Source organism: Canis aureus, chromosome 7 (genome assembly GCF_053574225.1).
Source record: "Canis aureus isolate CA01 chromosome 7, VMU_Caureus_v.1.0, whole genome shotgun sequence".
NCBI classification, from domain to species: Eukaryota; Metazoa; Chordata; class Mammalia; order Carnivora; family Canidae; genus Canis; species Canis aureus.
Genome location: NC_135617.1, coordinates 7,559,050 through 7,575,975, shown reverse-complemented (window position 1 = coordinate 7,575,975; position 16,926 = coordinate 7,559,050). Strand labels below are relative to the sequence as shown.

General features: G+C 35.6%; 1 protein-coding gene across 2 annotated transcripts in view; it reads right to left on the bottom strand.

Moving 5' to 3' along the window:
* Positions 1-2,178: 2,178 nt before the first annotated feature.
* SEC63 (SEC63 protein translocation regulator) overlaps positions 2,179-16,926 on the bottom strand; it is a 74,085-nt gene continuing 59,337 nt past the window's right edge. For both annotated transcript variants that reach the window (XM_077902870.1, XM_077902871.1), the window contains 3 exons: positions 15,838-15,936; positions 4,666-4,770; positions 2,179-3,253 (listed from right to left, as the gene is read on the bottom strand). In XM_077902870.1, the coding sequence (XP_077758996.1) occupies positions 3,110-3,253; positions 4,666-4,770; positions 15,838-15,936 (348 nt within the window). In that variant the 3' untranslated portion in view covers positions 2,179-3,109. The remainder of the gene's footprint in view (positions 3,254-4,665; positions 4,771-15,837; positions 15,937-16,926) is intronic.

Here is a 16,926-nt window from a genome sequence, read left to right as displayed (position 1 = left end):
TAAAGAGCCAATAGCTAGCATCTGAAAAAAAATAATTCCTCTGCCTACAGTAGAAAACTTAAAAAAAAAAAAAAAACCATTGCAAACAATGGCCATTAGCTAACACAAATGGATTAGAATGGATTGCTGCACATCCGCCTGTCCTAATACCGGTGAGTCCTTAAGAACAGGAATTCTTTTATTTCTATAGCCCCAGTATCCAATCATAAGCCCAGGCACACAGAAACTCAGTGAATATATGATGAATGATGAACAACTGCTCAAAAAGTATGTAGAGTACTGAATTACATTTGAAATAATTGTTGCTAAAAAACACTCCAGCATCTGGTTTTGATTTGTTGAAGCAAGTAACTAGATGAACGTCATGGTCAATGACACACTCAGAGAGCTTCATTACTTTCTTCAACATCCTCCCACTCCCTTTCCCATCATTCCTTTGGCATCCCCCAATTCCTACTGCTTGCACCCAAGGTCTGAGCTTCCCACCATGGAGTGGAGTGCAGTGGAGTCATACAGCCGGACAGTCTTGTCCTTCTCCACCCCTTACCTTAGTGCAAGCGAGGAGAAATAAGAGTACTGTTCTATACAGAGAATCTTTTTCAAAGTGCTCCTTAATTAAAAAAAAATATTCATGAAAGCTTAAACATTTTTAGAAAGGACATGAAAATCTGACTTTTGAAATCAAGATACACACATGACAAAACACTGTGGGGCCTCCATCAAGTTTTATAACACTAAAATTTACAACTGCGAGACTTTCAGTTGTGGTCTCCTCATGACTTCTTTTAATAGGTACCTCATCAATTTAAAGAGATTAAAATATTACACAATTTAAGTAACTTAATTTCATAAATAACCAGTCTCATTTTGTGTACACATGCTGAATGTTTTCATCTATACATTCATTTATTCTGCTGACAAAATGTCAAGTTTCTTGATGAAAACAGAACTGAAATTACACTGTTTCCATTACATTAAATGCAAACCAGGGTTAGTTATCAAATCTTGATCAAGAGAAGGGATATGGAGTTCAGAGATTTGCTGGAGATGGGAACCATATGAAAGCTTAGTTCTTTCACTATCGCAATATGGAAGGAGTTTTTTTTTACCTAAAGTACTTATTAAAGGATAATGTACTTAACGTGGTTGGGAAGTACATATGTATCACACAAAGGACAAAGGAAAACAGACTGGTGGGATTTTCTAAGGTCAAAATGATGTTTTTTAAGCACTGTGGTGAGTTACTGAGTTGCAAAATCATCCTCTCTGGAGGTTTAAAACACAGAAAGCCAGTTGTTTGGATGAATCAAGTCTCAGACAAAATAGCTACTAGAATAGAAATACTTTTCTTGAAAATTATCTTTTAAGAAAACCAGGACATGTACACATTAAACCTTGTTTGGTTTGCTCACATGTTTTCTCAAATCCCTCCTTTTGCTTGTTGCTACAGGCTGGGCTCACTCCCTTTTATCGCACTTCGGTGACCAGCAGCTGTCTCACCGGACACTGGAGCTTCCAGAAAAACCTGACTCAAAATTGAACCCACCCACCGTCTACTTGTAAAATGAAAACAAATCCTCAGTGGCACTACTGCCTGCCAAGGAAAGGTCTCATTAACATCTTTAAAAAGAAAAACAGGTGATGGAATTTCCAATGAAATTGCTTTGAGTATACTGTTGAAATTAGATCCTAAATTTAGAACCAGAAAAACCATTCGTGTTTTTGGTAATTTTCAAATTTTATTTCCAACTACCACAGTAACAAAATACCAGTGATAATTCTGCATGGAAAGTGGCAACCTTTTAAATCAATAAGGTCACAAATTAGTATTCCAACAGTCCTTTGGCCTATGGAGATTTTGATAGGAGAGGATTATTACAATCAGTCCTATTATATTATAGACATATGCTTCCTCAGTATATAGTAATAAAAATATTCATCTTACCTCAATGATTCATCATGTATACATTCCTACTCTTTATAAGCACTATCTTTCTGGGTTGCAATGTGTGAGGGGGAAATTCCTCCCACGCATGGGTTTTTCTATACCATACAGAAACAGCAGTCACTTCAGCAGTAATGTACATTATTAATTTTTTAGTTGAAAAATAAGAGTGAATTATCCTATTATATCCTTTCTCTGGAAGTAAAAAGACACACACCATTACAAACGTAAAATGAGTCAAACTTCTATTTTATTGACAGGAGTCCAAAATGAATACAAAAGAATGCCTCCTTTGCATGTTATGTATTTTTTTCCTTAAAAGGCTTCTGAGTCAGGTAGATTTTAAAAGCTAAGAATGTACTTCAGCTTTTATAGTGAACCTTTTAAAAAAGGTTTAATAACATGAGTCACCAACATCAGAGAACACATGGTCCCACAATCATTTTTAGACCTATAGCTTATAAAAAGAATTAGATCCTGCACTGATCTGCTAAATAGAGGCTTAAAAATGTTTTAAGCCATTAAAAGCCATTTTTATAATCCGTCTGATGACTCTGGGCAATTAAGAAAAGGAACATCCTCAAATGTAGCCCTCTATATTATGTGGAATGTGATAGAATGTCAACTTATGATCAAGACAGGTAAAAATAAAAATTTCAAAGCTATGAATGGAACTGATATAAATAGTCTTGTATCACTGCAAAATGTCAATAAATGAATGGCAGAGCTTATCAAAAGATTAAAACTTGATCAGATGTTACTTAAAACGTGTGGTGTTTATCATACTTCAATGTTTGCTGAAAACTAAAGCTAAACAAAGAAAAATTGCTCACTTATAGATTGGTTTTTATGTACCTTTACTTTTACTGGGACCATAAACTGATCAGATAATACATAGCCCACACTTCTGGACAGTTATAACAAAGGGTTTATTATCATTTGCCCATGAAATAAATGCACCATCCCATACTTGAAAGGCTTTAACAAGCCTTAAGTGTTTTTCAGACTGTACCAAGGCATCACCACTGCCTAGTTATATTATGCACCCATTTCTAGTAAAGCACTAACACCTCCCTCAACATCAGTTCTGCACTGTTTCCGGTTTATTATACACTTCCAAAACAGCAAACATTTGCAAATACTGTGGTCCGTTCATAGTACTGCTTAGTCATCATCTTCCTCCTCTTCTTCCTCCTCCTCAAAGCTATCTTCAAAGCCTTCGCTGTCCTCCTGGTCTTCATCCCCCTCTATTGCTGTATCCCACTGTGGGTGATTTTCTGGTACAGGCTTAGCCTCATGAACTTCCAACTATAAAGAATTGAACGCAGACATCAGAAATTTTGGGAGGAAAAATGGAAGAAATATCTGATATAAAGAAAAGGTTTTCTTTGACCAGAGCAATTATAAGAAATAGATTTTATGGTTAACTCTAAATTTAACAAATTTATTATAATAGATATTTATAATCTGTTAACAGACAAATATGGTTAAATTTCTAATACAGTTTGACATTTTAATTCTATAGAGGCTATACTATTTATCCTATACAATGAAAGATTAATCACTGTGATTCTTCAGCAAGAACACAGAATTATGTCTTCATAAGTCTTTTTTTTTTTTTTTAAAGATTTTATTTATTTATTCATGAGAGACAGAGGCAGAGACACAGGCAGAGGGAGAAGCAGGCTTCATGTAGGGAGCCCGATGCGGGACCAATCTCATGACTCGATCCTGGGACTCCAGGATTACACCGTGGGCCGGAGGCAGGCGCTAAACCACTGAGCCACCCAGGGATCCCCGTCTTCATAAGTCTTAATAAGAATTAAGAATTATGTCTTAACAAGTCTGCTGAGGGAAGAAAAACCCAACTATGACTTTCAAAACGGTATTTTGCAGGCTCCATACTCATCACGTAATATTCTATAGACAATAAGAAAAAAATATAGCACTCTCATGGGAAAAAACAGGTATGCCTTTACCAGTTCCCTTTACTTTGGGACTCCAGGGTAGCCCCGGTGGCACAGCGGTTTAGCGCCACCTGCAGCCCAGGGTGTGATCCTGGAGACCCTGGATTGAGTCCCACATCAGGCTCTCTGTATGGTGCCTGCTTCTCCCTCTGCCTGTGTCTCTGCCTCTCTCTGTCTCTATGAATTAATAAATAAAATCTTAAAAAAAAATACTTTGGGACTCTAGCACACAGTGGAACAATACTTCAGCACAACATTTACACAACAATGCCTTTTATAAAAACCACAAATGAAGCTGGTAAACACTGACAGGAATGTGCTTTAAGTGATACTTATACAAAGTGTATACCTTGATAAAAACAAATTAATTTCAGAAATCAACATTCCAACAGAATCTGTGGGAAAATACATCTGCTTTTCTATAAAAAAAACCCCAAAATACAGAACTCAGCTGATGAGGTCTTAGAAAGTTAACAGTATGTAACACATTAAGACTACACTTAAGTAATTTATACTTAACAATCTAAATCATTTTAGTAATTTATATTCTAGGTTCTAAAGCATTATACTACTTTAACTCAACAAATTAAGTTTATTATTGAAAGAGCAGACCATCAAGTATATCACATACAAAGTATGAGAAGACATCTTTTTCCCTCTCTTACTCTACATGTCAGAACTAGAAATGCTTTCATAGTATGTTAAACACTTATTCAAATAGGCAACCATATTTATTGAAGTCACTATTCTTACCTTCAAGGGTTTAATTTGATCCAAACCCATATAGGAGTCTGATCTCAGAAACACTGTATATTGATAATTCCCAGGCTTGCCTGGTGCAGGAAACTTCAGTTCTACCTAGAAGAAAAAAATAGCACTTAAAAATCTGTATTTTTGAGAAATGGAAAAAACATCATCTATATCTTTTATTATATTCTTTAATAATAAACTAGTTAATATGTTTCCCTGAGTTCTATGAGTCATTTTATTAGCAAATTATCAGACCCAAGGAGGGGGTCATGGGAACCCCAATTCATATCCAGTTGGTGAGAAATACAGGTGACAACTTCAGACTTGCAACTGACATGTGAAGTACTTGGTGGGGAGGCAGTTTTGTGGAACTGAGCCCTTAACCTGGGGGATGTGATGCTAATTCCAGCTAAAGAGTGCCAGCATTAAGCTGGAGGACATTGCTGGTGTGACAAAGAATTGCTTGGTGTGGGGATAAACCCATACACCTCATCAGTCTCAAAAGTGTTTTGAGTATGATACTAGTGTAAATGAAAAACACACAGAAGTGAGTTTTTCCTTTACAAATGCCCAATGTGGAAAATATTGAATGATTTTACTCATATGTGGAACCTAAAAAAGAAATAAATGAATAAATAAAAAACAGAATTTGACCTATAAATACAGAGAAGAAACTGATGGTTGCCAGAGAGAATGGTGAGGTGACTAGCAAAATGGGTGAAGAGGAATGGGAGATACAGGCTTCCAGTTATGGAATTAATAAGTCATAAACAAGAGGCACAACATAGAAAATATAGTCAATAATATTATAATAGCATTGTATGGTGACAGGCAGTAGCTATACTCATTGTGAACATAATTTAACATATAGAGAAGCTGAATCACTGTTATATACCTGAAACTAATGTAACATTGTATGTCAACTATACTCAAATAAAATAATTTTTTTAAAACATGCCCAGTGCTGGGGTGCCTACGTGGCTCAGTCGGTTAAGTATGTGCCTTTGGCTCAGGTCATGATCCCAGGATCCTATAATCGAGCCAGTCGGACTCCCTGCTCAGTGAGGAGTCTGCTTCTCCTTCGCCCTCTGCCACTCCTCCTGGCTTGTGCTCTCCTGCTCTTGCTCCTGCTCTCTCTTAAATAAAAAAGAAAAAAAAAACCCATGCCCAGCACCTTAAAAGATCAAGAATATATTTATTACCTATTAAATCATAAACTTCATATACAGTTACAAACTCTTAAAAATTTCAATTCCAGGGAAAGGATGGCAGGGGAGCAGGAGGACTCTAGGCTCACATCATCCCATGTATACAACTAGGTAACTATCAAATCATCCTAAATACCCCAGAACTTGACCTGAAGACTGGTAGAAAAAAAAAACGCCACAGCTAAGGGCAGAGAAGAAGCCATGCTGAAGAAGGTAGGAAGTATGGAGACACAGTTTGGGAGAAATGGATCATGGGCACTGTGGTAGGGAGGGAGCCACAGCTGTGGAGAATGGCAAGAGACAAACTAATACACAGGGGAGTGCACATGGAAAAGGAAATCTCATAGCAAAGGCCTTGGAAAACAAGAGTGCCCAAATTTCATGAGTTCTTGCAACTAGCAGGGCTTAAAGCCTGGAGTTTTAAAGGTCAGCATGCTTGGCTCTGGGAGAGCTCAGAGGGCATTGGGGCTGCTCTTAGAGAAAAGGCAGGGCAAACAGACCATGGACATACAGCATGGAAACAGTGACCTGAAAAATAATGGGGCACACAGTGGGGAGGGCATGCACTCACTTCAGAGGGCATCAGAGAGAGATGGTGTTCACGGAGAGTCCTCTGGCTGGGGCCATTACCCTCCCCTACCCCTCGCCTCAGACAGGAAGCAGCAAAGTACCAATACTCACTACCTAACTTGCTCACATGAAGCCCCCCAACACCTATGTTCCAGCAGAACCACCCCTTCCAGTCATACTTGCCTCAGTCCCAGCACAATGGGCCCTAAGTTTGGCAGGGCCTCAGTTCCCATGGAGGTGGCAACAAGACTCGTTTTACAAGCAGAGCAAAACAGAACCTAGTTAAAACACGCCACATTCAGGGGACCAAACACTGCCTACCAACAAGCAAAGGGACCATCTGTAGACTAATGGCCTGAAGGATAAAGCAGCCAAAACACAAAACCAAAGCCCACAAAGCACACACTGGAGACATTCTCTGAAGCACCAGGCCCTTGGAAACAGGGGACACTACACTACAGAATACTACAGGACCTCCTCTAAATAAAGCCATTACTCTCAAGAACAGAAGACATAGCTGACTTTCCTACACAAAGAGGCACAGAGACTTAGACAAAATGAGAAATCTCTCCCAAATTAAAAGAACAAAGGCCACAGCAAGAGATCTAAGCAAAACAAATATAAGTAACATGCCTGATAGAGAACCTAAAGCAATAATCATAAGGATACTCACTGGGCTTGAGTAAAGAGTAGAGGACATCAACGAGACCATTAACACAGCAGAAAATGAGTAACAATAGTAGAGATAAAGAGCTCAATGAACAAAATAAGAAACACCTGATGGAGTGAATGGCAGGCTGGAAGAAGCTGAGGAATGAATTAATGATCCGTAAGACAGAGTAATGGAAAGTAAATCAAGCTGAACAAAGGAAAAAGAATTATGCAAAAAACAAGAATAAAAGTAAGGAACTCAGAGACTGCATCAAGCATAGTAACATTCATATGATAGGATCTCAGAAGAAGAGAGAGACAAGGGAACAGAGGCTTTATTTGAAGAAATAATAGGGGAAAACTTCCCTAATCTAGGAAAGGAAACAGATATCCAATCCAGATCCAGGAAGTATAGAGAACCCTCAACAAAATCAACAAAAGCAGATCCACACCAAGACGGATTATTATTAAAATGGCAATATAAGGTGATAAAGAAAAAAATATTAAAAGCAACATGAAAAAGACAATTACATACAAAGGAAATCCCATAAGGTTATCAGCAAATGTTCCAGCAGAAACTTTCCAAGCCAACAGGAGTGGCATGATATCATGCTTGGAAAGTTATTTAAAATGCTTAATAAGGAAAAACCTGCAGCCAAGAATACTCTATCCAGCAAAGCTATCTATCATTCAGAATAGAAGGAGAGAGAGTTTCCTAGACAAAAATAAGGGGGTTCACGACCACTAAACCAGCCCTGCAAGAAATATTTACAGGGGACTCTCTGAGTGGAAAGGAAAGACCAAACATGACACTATGAAGGTAGAATATATAAAAGCAGCAAAACTAAATAGTTCTGTAAAAAAAATCAGTCAAGAAACTCACAAAATTAAAAGGATATAAAATATATACCTAAAACATGGGGAGGAGAGGAGTAAAGAATGGGTTCAAACTTAACCATCAACTTAATATAGGCTGCTATATGCAGAGATTTATATACAAACCTAATGGTAAACACTAATCAAAAATCAATACTAAATATGCAAAGAATAAAGAGAGAAATCCAAACATACACTAAAGAAAACCAACAAACCACAAAAAGACAAGGATCGGAGAAAATCTTCAGAAACAACCATAATACAAGTAATAAAATGGCAATAAATACGTATCTATCAATAATTACTCTGAATGTAAATTAACTAAATGACCCAATCAAGACACAGATGGATATGGATAAAAAAATAAGACTCCTCTACATGCTGACTATAAGAGACTCATTTCAGATTGAAAGACACCTGCGGATTGAAAGTGAGGGGATGGAGAAGCATTTATCATGCAAATAGATGTCAAAAGAGAGCTACAGTAGCAATATTTATATAGGACAAAAAAGAGTTTAAAACAAAGACTATAACAGGAGACAAAAAAGGACACTACATAATAGTAAAAGGGACAATCCAACAAGATGATGTAACAATTGTAAATATTTATGCTCCCACCATGGAAGTAACCAAATATATAAACCAGTTAATAAAAAAACATCAATGAATTAATAAAAAATTACACAATAACTATAGGGGACTTCAATACCCCACTTATATCAATAGATAGATAATCTAAACAGAAAATCAACAAGGAAATCAAGGCTTTAAATGACACACTGGACCAGATGGATTTAACAGATATATTCAGAACATTTCACCCTAAACAGCAGAATACATATTCTTTTCAAGTGCATGTGGAACATTCCCCAGAAAAGATTACATGTTAGGTCACAAAACAAGTCTCAACAAATTCATACCCTGCATCTTTTTTGACCATAACACTATGAAACTAGAAATAACCCACAAGAAAAAATCTGGAAAGACCACAACCACATGGAGGTTAAATAATCTGCTACGAAACAATGAATGTATCAACCAGGAAATAAAAGAAACAAATGAAAACACAACAACTCAAAACCTTTGAGAGGCAGCAAAAGCAGTTCTGAGAGAGAAGTTTATAGCAATACAGGCCTACCTCAAGAAGCAAGAAAATTCTCAAATAAACAATCAAACTTTGCACCTAAAGGAGGCAGAAAAAGAGTGGCAAACAAAACCTAAAACCGGCAGAAGGAAGGAAACAATAAAGATTGGAGCAGAAATTAATGATCTAGAAACTAAAGAAAACAATACAACAGACCAATGAAGGCAAAAGTTGGTTCTTTAAAAAAAAAAAAGGAAAGGGAAAAAAAAAAATCAATAAAACTGATAAACCTCTACCCAGAGTTCTCAAGAAAGAGAAAAGACCCAAATAAAATCACAAATTAGAGAGGAAAAATCACCACCACCACAAAAATACAATTTTAAGAGATTATTATGGAAAACTATATGCCAACAAAATTGGACAACCTAGAAGAAATGGATACATTTCTAGAAACATATAACCTACCAAAACTAAAACAGCAATAGAAAACTTGAAAAGACTGATAACCAGCAAAGAAATTTAATCAGCAATCAAGAAACTCCCAAAAAACAAAACTCTGGGACCAGATGGCTTCACAGGTGAATTCTACACCATCTAAAGAAGAGTTAATACCTTCTCCAACTATTCCAAAAAATAGAAAAGGAAGGAAAACTTCCAAATTCATTCTATGAGGCCAGCATTACCCTCATACCAAAACCAGATATATTACGAAAGAAAGAAAGAAAGAAAGAAAGAAAGAAAGAAAGAAAGAAAGAAAGAAAGAAAGAAAGAAAGAAAGAAAGAGAGAGAGAGAAAACTACAGGCCATTATCTCTGATAAGAATAGATGCAAAAATCTTCAAGAAAATACTAGCAAAACAAATCCAACAATACATTAAAAGAATCATTCACCATGATCAACTGGGATTTATTCTTGGGTTGCAAGATTGGTTCAATATATACAAATCAATGTGATACAGCACATCAATAAGAGAAAGGATAAGAACCTTATGATCATTCCAATAGACACAGAAAAAGCATCTGACAAAGTACAACATTCATTCGTGATTAAAAACCCTCAATAAGAGGCACTTGGGTGGCTCAGTTGGTTAAGCATCCAACTTTTGATCTCAGTTCAAGGTCATGAGTTCAAGCCCCACATTGACCTCTGTGCTGGGTGTGAAGCCTACTTAAAAAAAAAAAATTAAAAATAAAAAGAGAGCCCTCAATGAAGTAGGTGTAGAGGGAGCATACTTCAGTGTAATAAAGGCCATCCTAGTATGCAAAACCAAAGTGCTAGCATCATCCTTAATGGTGTAAAACTGAGAGCCCTTCCCTTAAGGTCAGGAACAAGACAAGGACGTCCACTCTCAATACTTTTATTCAACAGAATACTGTAAGTCCTAACTACAGCAACCAGACAACAGAAAGGTATCCAAGTCGGTAAGAAAGAAAGAAATCTTTCAGTATGTGCAGATAACATGATACTAGATATAGAAAACCTGAAAGGCTCCACCAAAAAACTGCTAGAACTGATAAAGTCACAGGCTACAAAATCAATGTACAGAAATTTGTTGTGTTTCTATACACCGAAAATGAAGCAGCAGAAAGAGAAATAAGAAATCAATCCCATTCACAGCTATACCAAAAATAGTAAGGTACCTAGGAATAAATCTAACCAAAGAGGTTTACTCCTCTACTCTGAAAACTATACAATACTAATGAAAGAAACTGAAGAAGTCACAAAGAAATGGAAAGACATTCCAGGCTCATGGGTTGGAAGAACATATATTGTTAAAATATCTCTACTACCCAAAGCAATCTATATTCAATGGAATCCCTACCAAAATACCAACAGTATTTTTCCAGAACCAGAACAAATAATTCTAAAATTTATATGGAACCACAAAAGACCCCGACTAGCCAAAATAATATTGAAAAAGGAAAGCAAAGGTGGAGGCATTACAATCCCAGAGTTCAAGTTATATTACAAAGTTGATCAAAACAACTTTATATTACAAAGTGATCAAAACAGTATGGTACTGGCACAAAAACAGACACACAGATTAATGGAACAGAATAGAAAATTTGGAAATAAACCCAAAATTTTATGGTCAATTAATCTTCAACAAAGCAGGAAAGAATATCTAGTGGGAAAAAGTCTCTTCAACAAACAGTGCTGAGAAAAAAGGACAGCAACATGCAAAAGAAAGAATCTAGACCACCTTCTTATTCTTACATCATACATAAAAATAAATTCAAAATGGATTAAAGGCCTAAATGTGAGACTTGAAACCATAAATATCCTAGAAGACAGGGAGTATCTTCTTTGACATTGCCCAGAGAAACTTTTTTTCTTGTCTCCTGAGGTAAGGGAAACAAAAGCAAAAATAAACTACTGGGACTTCATCAAAATAAAAATCCTGTGCAATAAAGGAAACAATCAATAAAACTAAAAGGCATCCTATGGAATAGGAGAAGATATTGGCAAATAATATATCTGATAAAGGGTTAGCATCGAATGGGGCACATGGGTGGTTAATCAGTTAAGTGTCCAAGTCTCGATTCTGGTTCAGGTCATGATCTCAGGGTCATGGGACTGAGCCCTGTGACAGGTTCCTCACTCAGCTGGGAGTTTGCTTCTCTCCCTCTTCCTCTGCCCCTCTCCTGCTTACACATGTGCACGTTCTCTCTCTCAAATAAATCTTTAAAAAAAAAATGTGTTAGTATCCAGTATATGAAGAACTTATAATTCTCAACACCCAAAACCCAAAAAAATCCAATTAAAAATGGGCGGAAGACATGAACAGATATTTCTTCAAAGAAGACATATGGATGGCCAACAGACACATGAAAAGATGCTCAGCATGACTTATCAGGGACACAGAGGTCAAAACTAAAATGAGATATCACCTCACACCTGTCAGAATGGCTAAAGCCAAAAACATAAGAAACAACTGGTGTTGACAAGGATGTGAAGAAAACAGAACCCTCCTGCACTTTGGTAGGAATACAAACTGGTGCAGCCACTGTGAAAAACCCAAAAAGGTTCTTCAAAAAGTTAAAAATAGAAGTACCCTATGATTTAGCAATAGCAGTGCTAGGTATTTACCCCAAAACACAAAAACACTAATTCAGGGGCACCTGGGTGGTTCAGTTGGTTAAGCGTCTGACCCCTGGTTTCAGCTCAAATCATGGTCGTAGGGTCATCAGATCAAGCCCCATGTTGGGCTCCGTGCTCAGCAGGAAGTCTGCTTGAGATTCTCTCTCCCACTCCTGTGCCCCTCCCCCTGCTCTCTAAAATAAATAAATCTTAAGAAAAAAAAACAAAACACTAACTCAAGGAGATACATGCATCCCTATATTTATAGCAGCCTTATTTACAATAGGCAAATTATGGAAGCAGATCAAACATCCACCAACTGATGGATGACCTTAGATGTGGTATATACAAACAATGGACTATTAGCCATAAAAAAAGAATGAAATCTTGCCATTTGCAATGAAAAGCTAGAGAGTATAATGCTAAGTGAACTAAGTCAAACACTGTAAGATTTCACTCATATGTGAAATTTAAGGAACAAAACAAATGAGCAAAGGAGATAAAAAAAAAAAAAAGAGAGAGAGAGAGAGAGAAACAAAGAAACAGACTCTCAACTATAGAGAACCAAGGGTTACCAGAGGGGAGGTGAGCAGGGAATGGGTGAAAATGGTGATGGGGATTAAGAAGTGCAATTGTGATGAGCACCAGATGATTAAAGAAAAAGTTTCAATTCCACTTAAAGGAAGGATAAATTATTAAGATGGCATTTTGATGTTCTGGTGATCTGCCTCCAATCTCCAAAATTTAGATTTTTGTAGGTAAGATTACTAAAACAAACTAGAAAAAACAAACTAGAAAATTCATGGAAATATCATTTTTAAAAATTAATCTCACAGTTTGACCTAAGTACACCACAAAACCCAGAAATTATAAAAGAAGAAATCTAATCACATTATCAAAAATACACCAAGTAAATGAATAAATATTTGTATTTTTGCTTGGTAAAAACAACCATAATAGTAAAACAAATTGGGGAGAATATTTGCAAAAAATATCACAACGGGATATAATATTTAAAACAAGAATTCCTCCAAACAACTGAAACATCAATAACCCAACAAAAATGAAAAATAGTCACAGACACACAAAAAAGTACAATTCAAATACACTGAAAGATGTTCAGTTTCACTCTTAAGAGAGATACAAAACTGACATTACGAGAATAATTAGCATAGTAAAAAGTGATTCAGGCAAGAATCATCAATGTATAATAAAATGAATGGGTAAAAGACTATTAGAGAACAAGATATTAACATAGTGCCCAAGTATTACCCCAAAGATTAGAGGAAAAAAATATGTTCTAGAGTAGAGAGAAGCCTTAAATGTTCAACCATGGCATGTGGGGCAAACTGATATAATGTGCCCCAATGCAACCAACTAAGATTATATCACTTATGTAGTATTTTTGCCAAAAATATTTAAGATGAATATAATCACGAGTAATCAATGAGACAAATTAAAACTGAGGGATATTCTACAAAATATTTTGCCTGGACTTTTCAAAAATGATGGCATGAAAAATTTAAAAACAAAAATGCCAAAAAGAGTTCTAGAATAAAGAGGAATGAGAACCAAATGCAATGTATGATCCTTGAGTTTAAAAGCAAAACAAGAAGCACCTGGGTGGCTCAGTGGTTGAGTGTCTACCTTTGGCTCAGGTCATGATCCCAGGGTTCTGGGGTTGAGTCCTACATCAGGCTCTCCATAGGGAGCCTGCTTCTCCCTCTGCATATGTCTCTGCCTCTCTCTCTGTGTCTTTCATGAATAAATAAAATCTTTAAAAATAAATAAAAATTGTAACATATGTTAGTGAAATATTTAAGGAAATCTGAATATGGATTGCATTATTAGATGAACACCATATCAATGCTAACTCTCCTAAATATAGTAATTTTATTGTGCTTATGCAGGAGATGGCCCTTGTTCTTATGAGATACGTGTCAAATATTTAGGGTTATAATTTTATGATGTTATAGATATCATGTAGAGAAAAATATTAAACTATCTTAAATATAAGAGAAAATGTTAATTCATCAGTGTAGATGAAGGATCTTACGATGGAGCTCATGATTGTGTGCTTGCAACATTTCTATAGGCTTGAAACTTTTTAAAAGAAAAGATCAGAAGGAAAAAATAACACTAAGATGCCATTTTCACCTTTCTGATCAGCAGTGACACTCAAAATGTCTGACACATTGAGAAATAAAGGGCATTCTTAAACATTCATTCTCCTTATGGAGAAATAAATATCTAGCATACATCTAACAAAACTACAGTGTATACACAGCCTCTGATTCACTAATTCTACCTCAATGAATTAATCCTGTATGTTTATGCAAGAGCAAAATGACATATGAACTTATTTACTGAAGCAAAAGAAGTAATTTTTAAGTCCATTAAATGGTAGAGTGCTACATAAAAAATAAACCACTCAAAAGAGTATTATGCAGCTGCAAAAACAAATGAGGAAGGTTTTTCTGTAGTTAACTTGGAACAAATTCCAAGTTATATCACTGAGAGAAAAAGGGAAGGTGTATGCTATTTATATGCAATACTGGAGAAAATATGCATATGTATTTGCTCATAATTTACATACAGTATCACATGAAGAATACATAAAAATTTGATAATATTGATGGCCTCTAGGAAAGGAAATGGGTGACTGAGAGACAGGGATGTTTCAGTGGGTGCGCTTTTGTATATCTTCTGAAATATTAACTAGAGGAATATATTATCTATTCAAAAATAAGTAAAACTTAAATTAAAAAAAAATAGAACTGCTCTATCCAAGAAATACCCTTAATTTAGCTCTAGGTGTCAAATAAACAAAAACAAACTATTCATGTATTTACTACTCGCTTATAAAGTTGGAAAAATACTTTTTGGATTAAAAATCAACATCATAGAACTATCTTGATATTCAAAAAAAAACCTTGCTCTTGTCTACCAAGTCCAGGCAGAAAGAATCTTCTTTCTAGAAAAGTAGCATGAAGAAAACAAGAAAACAGAAAGGAGTTCCCAAGGACAAAATATGTTCATCGCAATGATGTATTAGTGATGTCATCAACAATGAATAATGCCACATATTTAAAAATTCCACTCTAAAAACCTAATTACCATTTTTTTCAAAAGATTTGTAAATTTATTTATTCATGAGAGACAAAGAGAGAGAGGCAGAGACATAGGCAGAGGAAGAAGCAAACTCCCTGCTAGGAGCCCGATGTGTGGGACTTGATCCCAGGACCCTGGGGTCACAACCTGAGCCAAAGGTAGACACTCAACCACTGAGCCACCCAGGTGTCCCTAATTACCAGTTATTAACTTTGTTTTTAAGACCAAAGACATTTATCTTAGCACTAATCCAATGAAGGTAAAAATCATAAATTTTTGTAAAATATAATTAAATTCTGGACAACAAAACAAAAAGCATATATTCTTAGACATTAACAGTGAAAACTCCCAAAAATAAGTTGAAAACAAGTTTTTAGGACTGATCAAGTTGCCTGCCTTTAACAATACTGTATAAATTTCCAATCAGCTACCAGCCCAAAAAAAGACGCAGAGAAAAGTTATAAAATGTGTCTTAACAAAAAAAACAATAAGCAAAATATGATAAACTGATTTCTAAAACAGACTTTATGAAGCAGCATGATGGTGAGACACCATACATTTGTAAAAACGGAAATAATGTTGTTGGATAATTACCTCTTCTGTATCTTTTAGTGTACACACATGATATGGCATAGATATTAATGTCTGTTCCTTCCTATCTGCAATATAAAGCCACCACCATTCTTGTTTTTCCTGCAAAGAAAAAAAAAGAGTGTGTGTTATCAGAAAGAATTAGATAATTGTTTTGCCTTGTCTTCTTTTAGAGGCATTGTTCTGGTTTTATCATTAAAGTATTTCTAGCACAGATACAGTGCCTGGTACAAAATATTCAATATTTACTGAATGAATAAATCGTTCTTAACCATTTGTAGATCTATTGTCCAAAAGAATTCTGTATGTAATTTTGGGGTCTTAAATGGCCCCTTAAAGAAATCCTAATGATGGGCCTCTGTATTAAAAACCCCTGTACTAATCTTAAATAAAAGATAGTCTAAAAAATAAAACATTATAAGCTACTACAATAACATCTAACAAATAATCTTAGTAATCTTACCTAGTAATAAGCAAAAGCCAGAAAGTAGGAGTGGAAGGGACTCGGGCAACCAAATCAGAAATCATTGAAACTTACTACTCATGAGAAAGCATCTCAGATTCCACTCCACATGATTTTAGAAGTATAGTATTTCTAGTTGTACCTCATAAAAGATTAGGAATAGAAAAAGAGCTCAGTAAAGAAATTGTCAAAATGCAGGAAGAACTGCAATGACAACTGGAAGAACTGAAAAGAGATAGAAGAGCTTTTTTATAAAGCCCCCAAAACAGAAGCCCAAGTAGTCTGGAAGCACCAAATTTCAGTGTGATCAGTGAGCACGGCTGTACAGGACACATCAGTAACTATTAAGTCATATCTTGGTATCTACTGCTTAAGAATTGATCAGGGAAGATAGCTTTCTAAAACGGCTTTTTTGGGGCTAAAAAAGGAAAAGGTCTTTTTAAGCCAAATCACTTGCACTTTCTATTTTATTTTAACCACAAGACATTAAAATTTGATCATCTTTCTAAGAATGCTACACTAAGGTCAACTAAAAAAAAAAACTCTTGTAAACTACAAAGAACTACAACAACATTAATAAGCAGAATAAATAAATCACAAGTACAAATAAATCACAATTTAAGTTAAGC